Source organism: Dermacentor silvarum, chromosome 4, assembly GCF_013339745.2.
Source record: "Dermacentor silvarum isolate Dsil-2018 chromosome 4, BIME_Dsil_1.4, whole genome shotgun sequence".
Taxonomy (NCBI): Eukaryota; Metazoa; Arthropoda; class Arachnida; order Ixodida; family Ixodidae; genus Dermacentor; species Dermacentor silvarum.
The window spans coordinates 28,874,933-28,887,191 of NC_051157.2; the positions used below are offsets into that span (position 1 = coordinate 28,874,933).

The 12,259-nt window shown below is 47.1% G+C and overlaps 1 protein-coding gene across 1 annotated transcript in view; it reads right to left on the reverse strand.

The window, feature by feature from the left end:
- Positions 1-3,141: 3,141 nt before the first annotated feature.
- The window catches only part of LOC119449681 (glutaredoxin domain-containing cysteine-rich protein CG31559), a 118,066-nt gene continuing 108,948 nt past the window's right edge, over positions 3,142-12,259 (reverse strand). The window contains exons 3-4 of the mRNA XM_037712911.2: positions 7,978-8,043; positions 3,142-6,310 (exon numbers count right to left, since the gene is read on the reverse strand). Of these exons, the coding sequence (XP_037568839.1) occupies positions 6,119-6,310; positions 7,978-8,043 (258 nt within the window). The 3' untranslated portion in view covers positions 3,142-6,118. The remainder of the gene's footprint in view (positions 6,311-7,977; positions 8,044-12,259) is intronic.

Consider the following 12,259-nt stretch of genomic DNA (forward strand, 5'->3'; position numbering starts at 1 on the left):
GGCCTAGAAGACGCTGTCAAAAACCATGACGTCACGGTGAGCTGGTGCGGAAACTTCAAGGTGGCGTCGCCACTCGCCTCTGTGTTTTTCGTTTCTTTCTGGCTTACCGAGTGGCTTCTTGCGGTAAGAGTAGCTGTTTTCGGAATTGTGGAAGGGTAATCTACTGATACAGAAGAAATCATTTCCCCCTTTTAGTGTCTCTTTAATCTCCCCCGTGTGTCTGCTCCTTTTCTCGTACTCTAACTCGGGTGCAGGAAGTCTGTCTCCGGAGACTTCGGGCTGGGGCAGCACTTACCCCTTCCATAACATGGACCTGGGGCCCAGCATTTGAAGACCCTGTGAAGTGTCCAAAGTGCTCTGACCTCGCGTCCGCAGCGAATGCTCAACATCTGCTGTGGATGTGTCCAGGGACAAAGGCACCAAGAGAAAGAGTGCTTAGAGGTATGTGTGCCTGCGTATGTATGCCTATGATTCCTTTTCGAACTCTATATCCTGAAGCTCAATATTGCGTACAGCAACTTCTCCGGGCGTTGTTCTTGAAAAACGATGCCCTATTTTTATTCGTGCTAGGCAGTGATGTTTTTTTTACTCTTTCGTTATTTGCTAACTTTACGCTCTTTAGTAGTGCCTTATTTTAAATAGAATATACATATGTCTGGGTTTCCTTTGGAGCTCCGTGCCACCAGTAGGGTGAATGACAATTTTTTTTTCTTTCGTGAACTTTCCTCCACCTCGCGGGCTTTTGCAAAACTGACTTTCCAATATGTTATTTTACACCCTTTTAGACCCCTCAGGGTGTAAATAATTTTGTCGTGTGCCTTCGTTTGAAAGCCAGAGTGGCCGCGTGTCTGCAAACCACTGGTCGAGGTGGTCCATTCACTTATATATGATTTTCAGCCCGAAATGACACGAACAGAACCCAGAACAATGCAAGAACATACGGGCCAGTTGATGTATTGTCAGGTCGATCGATGAGTCTTACATGTCTGGCTCATCAGCCATGGGTCTTTTTTACAGTGACAGATGCTTAGGTTCTTCGCACTACTCGTGAAACTTCGAAACCAAAACTGCCACACATAAAAAAATAATAATGTATTACAATACTCCATCAGGGTGTGAACCTTGGTCTGCCGCCTGAGGGTCCAGTGCATCCTTTCAGAAAGCATGCCAGCTGATGTGCAAAGGTGCATATCTCTGCGTTTTCTTCGATGCGCAGGCGTCTGGTACTGGATCCCGAAATGATGTTGCGCGATATATACAGGCTGCACACACGTGTCCTGCTCCGGCTTGCCCTCCCCCCCCCCCACGCACACACACGCACACACACACTGACACACACGCACACACACACACACACTGACACACACGCACACACACACACGCACGCACGCACACGCGCACACACACACACACACACACACACACACACACACACATACATATATACATATGTATACAACAGTCTGCCCCAGTAGACTTGGAAAGGGACGAAAGGACAGTCATGAAGGGGAAAAAAGAGACTGACGTCTCTGTTTGTTTATTTGTTTTCGCGCTTTAAATATATATATATATATATATATATATATATATATATATATATATATATATATATATATATATATATACTACTAGAATACCAACAAGCCTGCTCTGAAGCCTTGCTTAATTTCACTTCTGGTTGGCTCGATGGGCTTCGCTTGACCTAACATAACCTAACCTGACCTGCGCTCCCGGCTTATGCGCCAGTCACCAGCCTCGATCGCCAGCCAATTGATCGAATAATTCTGACGGTATCGCTTTAGGATTCAGTTTCAGTGGATGTCTGCCTTTCTCATCTCTTTTATCTCTCTCTCTCTCTGCTGATCAGGCAGTCGATGACGACGCACAAAAGTAAGCTATTTATATCGGTCACTGCTCCACACCATGGTCAAAACTTGCGATTCTTTTGCCTGTCTCGTGTACCAATTAGCTGAACACTAGGAAGCAACGGTTGTGGGCCTCCTAAATGTCACGATCACTTCAGGCGCAACCACATGGAACGCATATACTTACGACCAAGGAGGCTTACGAGTCACGACCAAGGAGGTTCCTATACAACGTATACTCAGCGTTGCGTACGCTCGGAAGTGCGGCGTTCATCTTACGCTTTGTTATGGCAACGTTGTAGCCCCGCAGAAGCATATAGGGTGTCCCGGATAACGTTAGCCAAGGTGTCCTAAGAAAATAAATAAATAAACACGATGCAAGATACAATTTTAAGACCAACGGTGTTCGGTCTTATAATCGTATTTCGCACTCTGATTTTATCATCTTTTCTTTCTTTGAATAACTTGGCTAACATTAGCTGGGGCACAGCGTATATTGCATGATGTTGCAGATTAAGTCAGTGTCTACATTGGAGCCAGCATGAAAGCGCGGTCATCAAGAAAGAAACTCAAATTCATAGCCGCTGCGGTGACTCCGTGGCCATGACGTTCAGCTGCTCAGCTCGAGGTCGTGGGTTCAATCCCCCCCCCCCCCCCCCCTTTTCTTTTTTCGCGCCACAGGCGAGTGCCGTGGGACCAAATGCAGTCATAATACGTTACAAAGGTTCTCTCTTTCACTCTACACCGCAATGCATCAGTTTGGTTTCCCAAGGCGATGCAGCGATGAACAACGATTGAATTGAATGGCCTAACCAGCTTCAGTCATGTTTCAGTAACTGTTGGTGCACCCAAAAACGCAACATGTTTGATCAGGTTTGGTTTCACGGCAGCGCCTGCTGCGCGCGGCCCGGCCGCCACACGCCATTACATTCGCGGCGCCGCTGCATGAAGGCGCCACCGGTCCAAATTCATCCCGCGCCGGTGATGATGATTTATTGGCATCCCCTTTGAAACGGGGCGGCCACAAATAGTCGCCTAGCCTGCTTGATTTAATCAGGTATACTATACATGTTTTTTTATCTAGCATTTTTGTATACCTCTCATTATTCTTTTTCAAAAATTTACCTTGTACCGCTGTATAACTATGATTTTAAGATATCAGGTCGTATCATCTTTTCCCTGCTTTTCTTGTTCCGGCTTAGTATGCAATAGGCCACCTGGTGGTCATTATGCGCAGCACTCGTTCATCGACTCAAAACAGACACAACAGCACACCGGAAGTTTCGCAGCCAGCGCCTTTAATAGTGAATCTTGTACTCATAACAGCAAAGAGCACGCGACATTACACACTGCGTACGAAATGATCCTGAACGCTATGAAAATCGAGGATAAACTCTTTGCAGTGTTTTCCGCTACAGTATATATCCCACCGAGAACTTGGGAATTGCGCAACCGTCCGACGAAATCGGCTATGCAATACAATAAAGACAGTGACTTCTTGGGCATTTCTGACATTTGATTCGCACCTGCTCCGGTACATTTCTCAAACGAAAGCGTATGACAAACACTTGTCAAAAAAAAAGTTAGAAAAACTTTTAAAATGTTTGTCACAATTTGACGTAACGCAATCCTCAAACATAAGTCAGCATTCCACGGGGCAGCATTGGCAGTAACGGTGATGAAGGCACGCTGGCAAGTAAAGAGCACTTCAAAACCAAAGGGATGATGCATGTTAGCGCCATAAGGAGGTTGAAATTTCTGCGCTACTACAAGTAAATGACGTAAGGCAAATGAAAGAGAAGAAATAATTTTTTAATTGGTACCGCGAAAACGACATAGCTTTGTGCACTATGCCGCCAGATATGAATTAAAAGCGAGCTGTTCCACGAACGTTGTACTCGATTAAGAAATCGACCGAAGCAAAAACACAGCCCACAAAGGTAGTTAACCTGACTTCAAATGGCATCCAAACTATCCAAGTGCGACGAAGTCGCGGTTTGCGTATCTTTCACACCACAGTCACAAGGGGGCGCAAAGTTTGTCCATTCCGTCAGGGCCACATCCCGCACTCTGATTAGTTTGTAAGAACCCAAGTTCGGCGCACACTCACACACGCACTAACATTACACACTCGGACACGTAAGACGTCACACACACAAGCCGGGTTGCAATGCGCTGAAGTAGCACTGCGGCCTTCGATAACGAGCAATTTTTCACAGGCACTTTCAACTGAAACATCGCCACCGCCCGGTCACTTGAGTTGAGCAATGTAATTAAGTCGCACTCACACAATCTTCGCGACGTAAATCCCAAGCCAAGTTTGCGTCAACAGGCACCCACCGTATACCCAAACTGCGATAATTAATACCACTCAACGGAAGTTGATGGCGTGTTCAGAAGCTCCAAGCACGAATAAACCTCCGCTTTCTACGCCCCCTTTCCTCTCAATAAACCTAGATCGCAGAAATCTCAAGGCCGCACTCGAACCCGCTGAATAGACGGTTATTCGAATAACCCACAGCGACCATTATGGGCAACTCCAGTGAAAAAATACATTACCTCTTTGATGTCAGAGCTCTATACTAAGGAGTGACTCTAAATCTTGCGCGCGCACATAAAAAAGGCCTCCGAAGGTAGAGTTAACAGTGGAAGTTAGAAACACCATTTGGCCACGGAGAACTCGCTAAAAAGGCATGAGAATAGCGGGATTTCTACGTGACAGGCAGATAGAAGTTCCACGGATGTGTATGAGATCTCTCTGCGTTATCGCTATCTATGGAATAAACCAATAAAGTACTCGTAGCAGTTCGTACGCGACCTATACTGGCCATTAGAAACTTATCTTCACTTCGCGCGGTGGGCGCGCACATTATCAAGCATGTTCGGTGCAAATTAACCTTGCTTATTGTTTCTTGTTAAATGAAGAAATAATTGCAGCAGGAAGAGTTAGATATTACTGGTCTTTTCTGTTACTTAGGGCTATATACGGTACTAATCGTGAAGCATCGTTACTGCTCCGGTGTATCTATAGCGTGGTACCCATGCTTACGAACAAGTGAGGTAACCTGACAAGTTGACTTTGGAGCAACGCTTAATGTTATCAACTGAACCATCAACTGAACCGCGGACAAGCGTTTCCCTCGTCATTTCTCGTACTTTCCTTTCGGTGCGATTACACGTGCAAGTTATTCCACTTATAAAATACACAGCAGATGCTACTCTCAGGGCTTAAGCAGCGGTGAAAGAACCAGTGAAACGCTGCATAAGATGACAAAAAAACTTCGGCTCTTCATTAACACCAGCAGATGGCGCAGAAAAAGCATGCAGTATAGGCTTGGTTAAGTAATGTGAGGTATACGAAGCCTATCCTATATAGCTTAGATTATATACAGCACTTGGACCAGTGTGACTTTCGCGCCGACTGCTTTTTCTCAGTCGGAGTGTCACCGTGCTGCTTGACACAAGGACTTTCGCCGTTGGGCTGAGCAATAAAGTAGTAACATCGACGTCTTCGACGGCAAAGCCAACTGATGAGCACGCGTTGCAGTAGCTTGCTTGCAGTTCTCAAAACATCACCGATGTCGTATCAACAATGTTCTGCCATGTGCCAAAATTGAGACCACGCATTCACGACTGCTCACGTCACGACCTAAAGAACGCCATCACCGGCAAAAATTAAAAAAAAAAAGAAAAGGGAATAATCATCAAAGCACAACAAAAGAGCAAGTTCCTCAGCTCTCAGTTGAGTTTGTCCGGTCACTGATCCTTCATTTCCTCAAGCAGAGAATGCGCAGGCTGCCGCGGTTGGCGATGGAACACTCGACACCGGTGTCATTCGTGAGACGCTGTGTTGAAAGTCCGTCAGGGCCTCCAGCCATCCGACAAGCTGAGTGAGAAACGTCAGCCGTATAGAGGTCGGACACGCATTGGGTAGCCGTGGAACCGCGTTTCAGCAAGAAACAACGACCTCCACAGGTGCGCTCAAGGTCGCCGCGTTGCTCGTCGGTTTGCGCTGTCTTCTGCCCCTTTTCCTTCCGACAAACGCTGTCCGTCCGTGAAGCGTGTAAAGGCTCGTGGCTCACGAAACTACGACACACCGACACCACTGGCAGTCTCTCTCAGTGGTGCAAAGCAACCGTCTCCGGAGCTCGAAGCTGCCGCTTGTCCCACGTGGTTAACTCGGGACTGCGCATCTCGGCGAGTCGAGGCGACGCACGAGCCGTCGCGAGGAGGGCGCTCACAATCGAGGGCGCTCAACTGTCGCCGTTGATGCACAGCTGGCACCGCACCAGGCCACCCTCGTCGCAGTTGAGGCACCTGAGGAAGATGACGGAGGAGGAGAAGCGGTGCCTGTGCTGCGCAGACTTCTTGCTGCCGCCGCAGACGGGGCACGGCAGATACTGGTAGCCTCCGCACATGGTACACGTGCCTCCCACGCTGCTTTTCTGCAAAAGACCAGAACGGTACGCACACACTGTAATAGTCATCAACAACGTACCAGTGTAAGCACGTGTGAAACCCTCACTAAGAAATATCCATTCTGCCACGCTGATACGTGGTTATCCGTAAGTGAAATCAATCGTCAACCTTAAATTAACCGTAAGTTGACCGTAAGTTGACCGTAAGTTGACCGTAAGTTGACCGTAAGTTGACCGTAAGTTGACCGTAAGTTGACCGTAAGTTGACCGTAAGTTGACCGTAAGTTGACCGTAAGTTGACCGTAAGTTGACCGTAAGTTGACCGTAAGTTGACCGTAAGTTGACCGTAAGTTGACCGTAAGTTGACCGTAAGTTGACCGTAAGTTGACCGTAAGTTGACCGTAAGTTTATCACAAGGCAGTTCGCAAGGCAAACGTTAAGGATGGCAAAGTCGGTACAGCGGGTGTCTCAAACTCAAGTCGGAAGCTGCGCCGCATAATACATTACCTTCCGCGCGGAACACTTCGGTACGCCGGGGCAAAGGGTCGGTGTTGATTAATGGCGTGGATACCTTGTAATGGGACTCAGAAAAAACGAAAGCTCTAAAGACTGCCCTTGAACAGCATGTTTGAGATTCCTGCCCTGCATACACAATCGTCGTCGGAGTGTGCACATGAGAGCAGAATTCATGGCTGGCAACCGCAGAATGAAAACGAGCTTGGTGAAGAAGCTTCCACCATGATGTGCCGGATACCTCATTTGTCCGTTAAGAAAAAAAAAAGTGGCGTTCCGTATTTATACGTTTTCTATTATTTAGTGAAGTGGCTTCTGGCCAAGAAGGGCTTCTAGTTTGCTGTCAAAATAAAGCGGAGTAATACCACCGCTAGCATGCAAGCATTCGAGTCGCTGTGCTCATTCTGTTTGGTGCGCCTGAATAATCTCGAGCTGCCTCGGAAAATATCGTTCTGTGTGCAGCTCCTTCAGTCCCATACATCGATTATGAAATCATCAGATGGTCCAACACTTATTTTATCTTCCTTTCCACAAACGCTCAGGAAAAAAAAAAAAAGATTAGACTTCTTGTTGCAATATTTACACATTGCAGTCCTAAAGGGCCATACCATTGTACTCAAACTATCCTCACAAAAATTCATTTAGACAGTTCGTAAAAACGTCTATAGACGTTTTTACGAAGCTTCTAGACTGTCTGTGTAGACAGCTTGTGAAATAATGTTTCTACAGAATGTGTCGACTAATGTCTGTAGATTTCCCGCCGGTAACTCCCTTGGATCTCCACAGATCATACTAAATGTGTATTTGAAGGAAAAAAGACTAGTTCATGACTTTGGTCGATAGGCATATATATACAAACTTTACACAGAAGGACAAGTCAAGTATGCAAAACAGTTCACAAGCTATACGAGAAATATGTGGTCAATCCACACACAGTCTAAACTATTGTTTGTACGGGTATCTTCTTTTTCGGCTCCAGTGATTACAAGGTGAAATGATCACTGAAGTCTCTGCGAGGCTACGTTACTCCAACCTTTAAAATATATTACCCGAGAGCGATAGCTGAACGCCTTGCTGCGGGATACAAAAATACGTGCGGCAATATAGATGTCCGCCATAATTTTTTTTAGATCACCTAGTGCACACTGGACGATATCCTGAATAAAATGTATATGGCTTACCTTGTACGGTTTGAGCATCTGCCTGAGCTGACCGGTTTCATTCAGGCGCTCCACTGTTTCCGCTCCCTGCAGGTGAAACAAGACAATACGGGGTGTAAGAAAGGTGCATTTACAATCTAAAAAACACTGACACCCTTAAGGGTGAAATGACATGCACAATGGTGTCAACACATGCTCTAACGCTGGTCATTTTCTGTAGATCACGTCGAAGGGACTACATTGCAGCGACCAAATAGGCAGATAAATCTGACTTTAGGATGTTTTATATTAGGCCGCCAGCGAAACAATGCACGAGAGTTGTTTCGCACTCGAGTAGCCAGAGAGAGTGTTCTCGATGGCCCCAGTATCTCTTCCTGAACTGCTAAACAAAGGCCACCATAAAATATGTTCAAACTAAAAACTTAATTACGGCGAGCGGAAATGTTCACTTTTAGGAAAGCTTTTTTTTTCGTTTACTTGTCCAAAAAACCGCAAGATGTAGCTGAAAAGCTCTGGCTGAAGGTGCGCGCGCGTGTGCGTGTGTGTGTGTTGTCGCAGTAACCCAAGCACTGCAGCTTTGAAGGACCCACAGGTGTGCTCTCGCGTGGTCCGTGGGAAGAGTTAAAAAAAAAAAAAAAAAAAGCGAAACTACTTGTTCTTATTCATACGCGTCATAAGCTGGCGACAGGACGAACTGCCGGTACGGTACACGAACGCCTTGAGCAACGAAAGCATCGTCAAGTCATGAGAGGTTCCAGCTCGGTGCAGCTCGAAGCATGTCCTTCCTTTAAACTCGACTGACGGGTGGTTTAAAGCCCATCTTCCATCGACGTCTGCGTTCGCGACTGCGCAGCTAAGCCGACAACCACGTGCACATACATGCCACGTACGGAAATGAGCCCGAGAACGACACACAAGTCGTGGGCAGCGCTCACTTGGCTGCGCCCGCCCCGTAAAACCACACAAAGGGAGGAAGAGGCGACCGCGTAAGACACCGCGGTCCTTCCGAGCAGATTTCAGGCCTTTCTTTTTATAGTTACATATTTTTCTTTAAAACGGCGCTACACTACCAACAGGTATACACATAGCGCACGTCGCTGTATGGACGCCGCCGTTTCCGTTCTGCCACGAAGCTTTCCGTATACACAAGATACACCGTGTTGCATGGCACCCCCGGAACCGGAGACTGCGCTCGCTATGGCCACATTCATTTTCCTTTGTTCGGAGGATCTCCTGTTCACGTCTCAATCTACGCTGCTCGAGAACTTGCTTACAGCGGCCGTTAGGAGGAGCTATCATCTTCCTGTTGTGTTCTCTCTCTCTCTCTTCTGGGCAATCTTCCCTCGAGGCCTTGTACTTTTCGTTTTACCTTAAAAACCTCTTCTTTTCTGTCTCTCGCTCTTTCTAGACGACGTCTTCTTGCTCCTCTCGCTTTAGAAAAGAAGTCGGTCTCCAGTTTTGTCTGGAGCGCAGAGCATGCGCGCACAAACACAATGGCGCGACCGACGAGCAGTGCGCCGGCCAGCAGCGGCAACCGGGACGGACTTCCTGGTTTTCGGAAGCGCGGTACCGATATACGCTCCGCCCCCACGGTGTACACTGTACACGTCGTACACGTATACACCCGGTAGGGCGCGTGCGCGCGAGCTTTTGTGCTTAAATGGCGAAGAAAGAAGAGCGTGCAGCGCGAAGAAAAATGAGCCACCACACAAAGGACAAGATGCCCAAACAAGGAGAGGAAAATGATCTTGGAAGGAAGAGAAGTAAAATCTGCCAGTGCGGAAGGTACACGTATATAAAGGAGAGCGCAGAAAGGCACCGCCGTCTCGTAGATGCCGTTCGGCCGGCAGTATTTAAGAATAGAACTCATAAAGCCAGCAGTGAGCGAGACGCGAAATGGGGCGCTCGAAAGAGAAATTAAATGGCGTCCCGCCGCGAGAAGCACTGACCAGCCGAGTAATCGTGATGTTCGACCAACACGGCCGCGCTCTCGGCGGACAAAAGAGATATAGCGCTGAGAAAAGGGCGAGCGCGTCTTTTTTCCTTCTTTTCTAAATTTTTTTTTATGCTATCTTGTTCGACTGCAGCTCGGATACTATAGTGCACGAGTGCCGATCAGTTCCGCGAACTTGGAGGTTTTCGTCTGGACAAAGGAGTCGCGAAAATACACGTGTACACGGAAATTTTGGGATACAAGTGTATTCGTACGTCAGTGGGGCGAAAGGGAGAGAGAGAGAGAGAGAGAGAAAAGAATGACAAACACAAAATTTTTCTGATGATTGATTCGCGAACAGGTGAATGAAGCGTGTAACAACGATTTGGCGGAACGACAGGTGTGGATGGAAGAAAGCTGGCTTTAATTATTGGTTCCTGTACGTTTGCCGGCGCGACTGATCTTTTCCGTGTATATCCGTTTGCTTGTGTAATTGTACGGAAGATAGCAGACAGAAAGCTGCTTGTAGTCTGTTTATGCATGGCAAGGTGCGAAATTTCCGTGCACGCCATAGTAAACATTTAGGAGTACAGTGATTTGGGTTAGTTAGTATTGATTCAGAATTACTACAGCGCAAAGTACCCAAGACGAAAGCGTCGTTTCGTGTCTCCTTTTCATTTCCCCATTGCGCCAGAAAAGCCCATATATCATCATGATCATTTTCGTCTTCGTAGTGTGCTCTGTAGTAATTACGAACCAAACACTGTTTCACAATCTTACACCGGTTCATGCAAGCGTCAATTAAATAAATTTCTGCGCCTGCCACTTTACTGTAAGACTCGGTCCCCTACGTGAGAACCTTAAGTAGCGGTCTTGGTGAAAAAAAAATATATGGCAGAAATGTAAAACTGTTTTATCTTCGAACTTACTTATACATATGCACACCCCAATTCTTGCAGAAGGAGGCCCTTACTCGCACGTCGAGTCTAACATGTGTTTTCCTTATGTCACAGCAAAGAGAAGCGAAAGCCACGCAGCTGGTACTGATGTACTGTCTCAGAAGTCTTTATTAAGATCACGAATGACCGATGATCATGTATAGAATCTTCCAGTAGTACACCAATATTGAGAGACAGAAAGCCAGTATTATATAAAGGAATGTTCCAGTGGCACCATACCTATTAGGAGATAGAAATCCAGTCTTCTACGTCTAAAAAAGGCTCCATTCTTAAAAATTTGCGTAACCTTTGGGGCTTATCTTGTACCAAACATTAATTGGCACGTAGTTCCTTTCTTTAACATTTTGCGCTCGCTTCTTTCCTGTGAAGAACGCTGATGCACGCATGTCGTGCGTGATTTGAAAGTTAACCGGGCGCAAAGCGTCCCGGAACTCACGCGTCAATAAAGCTTTCATACCGTCTCACTTCGGTTAGCGTGTAGCTCTAGCCACAGCAACATTTTTTTTTTATGCAGTAGTTTCTGTTCAGGCTTATTTTCAGACCAGACATACGTTTAAGGTCAAACGCTCACAGTCAGATCACCGTTAAGGGTCAACGCTTGCTTTCGGCTCCTCTCATGCCCGTCACTGTCTTGCGCCTGCTGCCGTTTCCTACAATGAAGCTGCCCCAATGGCCTCGAAATTCTTACTCGCCGAATGCGGAGGCGTCGAATTTAAAGGCTTCGATACGAGGCCATCAATACGGGCCCATTATACAAGGAAGCCACTAATAGGCATGTAGGCCACAAGGAAGGGCGCCTACTCTCCATATATCTCGGGGTGGAGCCGCACCAGGCGAGCACAGACAAGCGCGTACGCGGGAATGTGTCCCAGATAAGCTTCGGGAATGCGAAATAATCTTAACCCAGTCACTGGCGTGTCATCGCTCTTCGACGACGTCTTATCCCGAATACGAAGATCGAAAAAAGGTTAAAGAAAAGGCATGACGCTGGTATCTTTCGAAGTGAAGCGCCCGGGGCTGTATATGCACAGAGGCATATACTTTCGTGCTGTACCCAAGGACAGTATTGTTCTTACCACGTGTCGTTCTACGCTGTATAGTACGGCACAACTACCGCGACGCCAAAAGAAAGTGATCTAACACTATCCTTGTTTTCGTGCCTGGATCGGGTTGCCCTGTGCCCCCGATCTGAACGAAGAATCGGTCGGCGCGCACCTTCGGACTGTTGTAAAACGCAAATGCCGCCGAAAGTGATGCTATTTCGGGAACGCCAGATTCCAGAAAGGTCAAACGCGCTCAGAGAGGAGCACGCGGTGTACAAAATCGATGGGCATAAATTCGGGCGCTGTGAGCACCGATGCACTATCTTGTCTTGCCCACGCGTCTTTAGGACGAGTCACTCTCCCCCTTG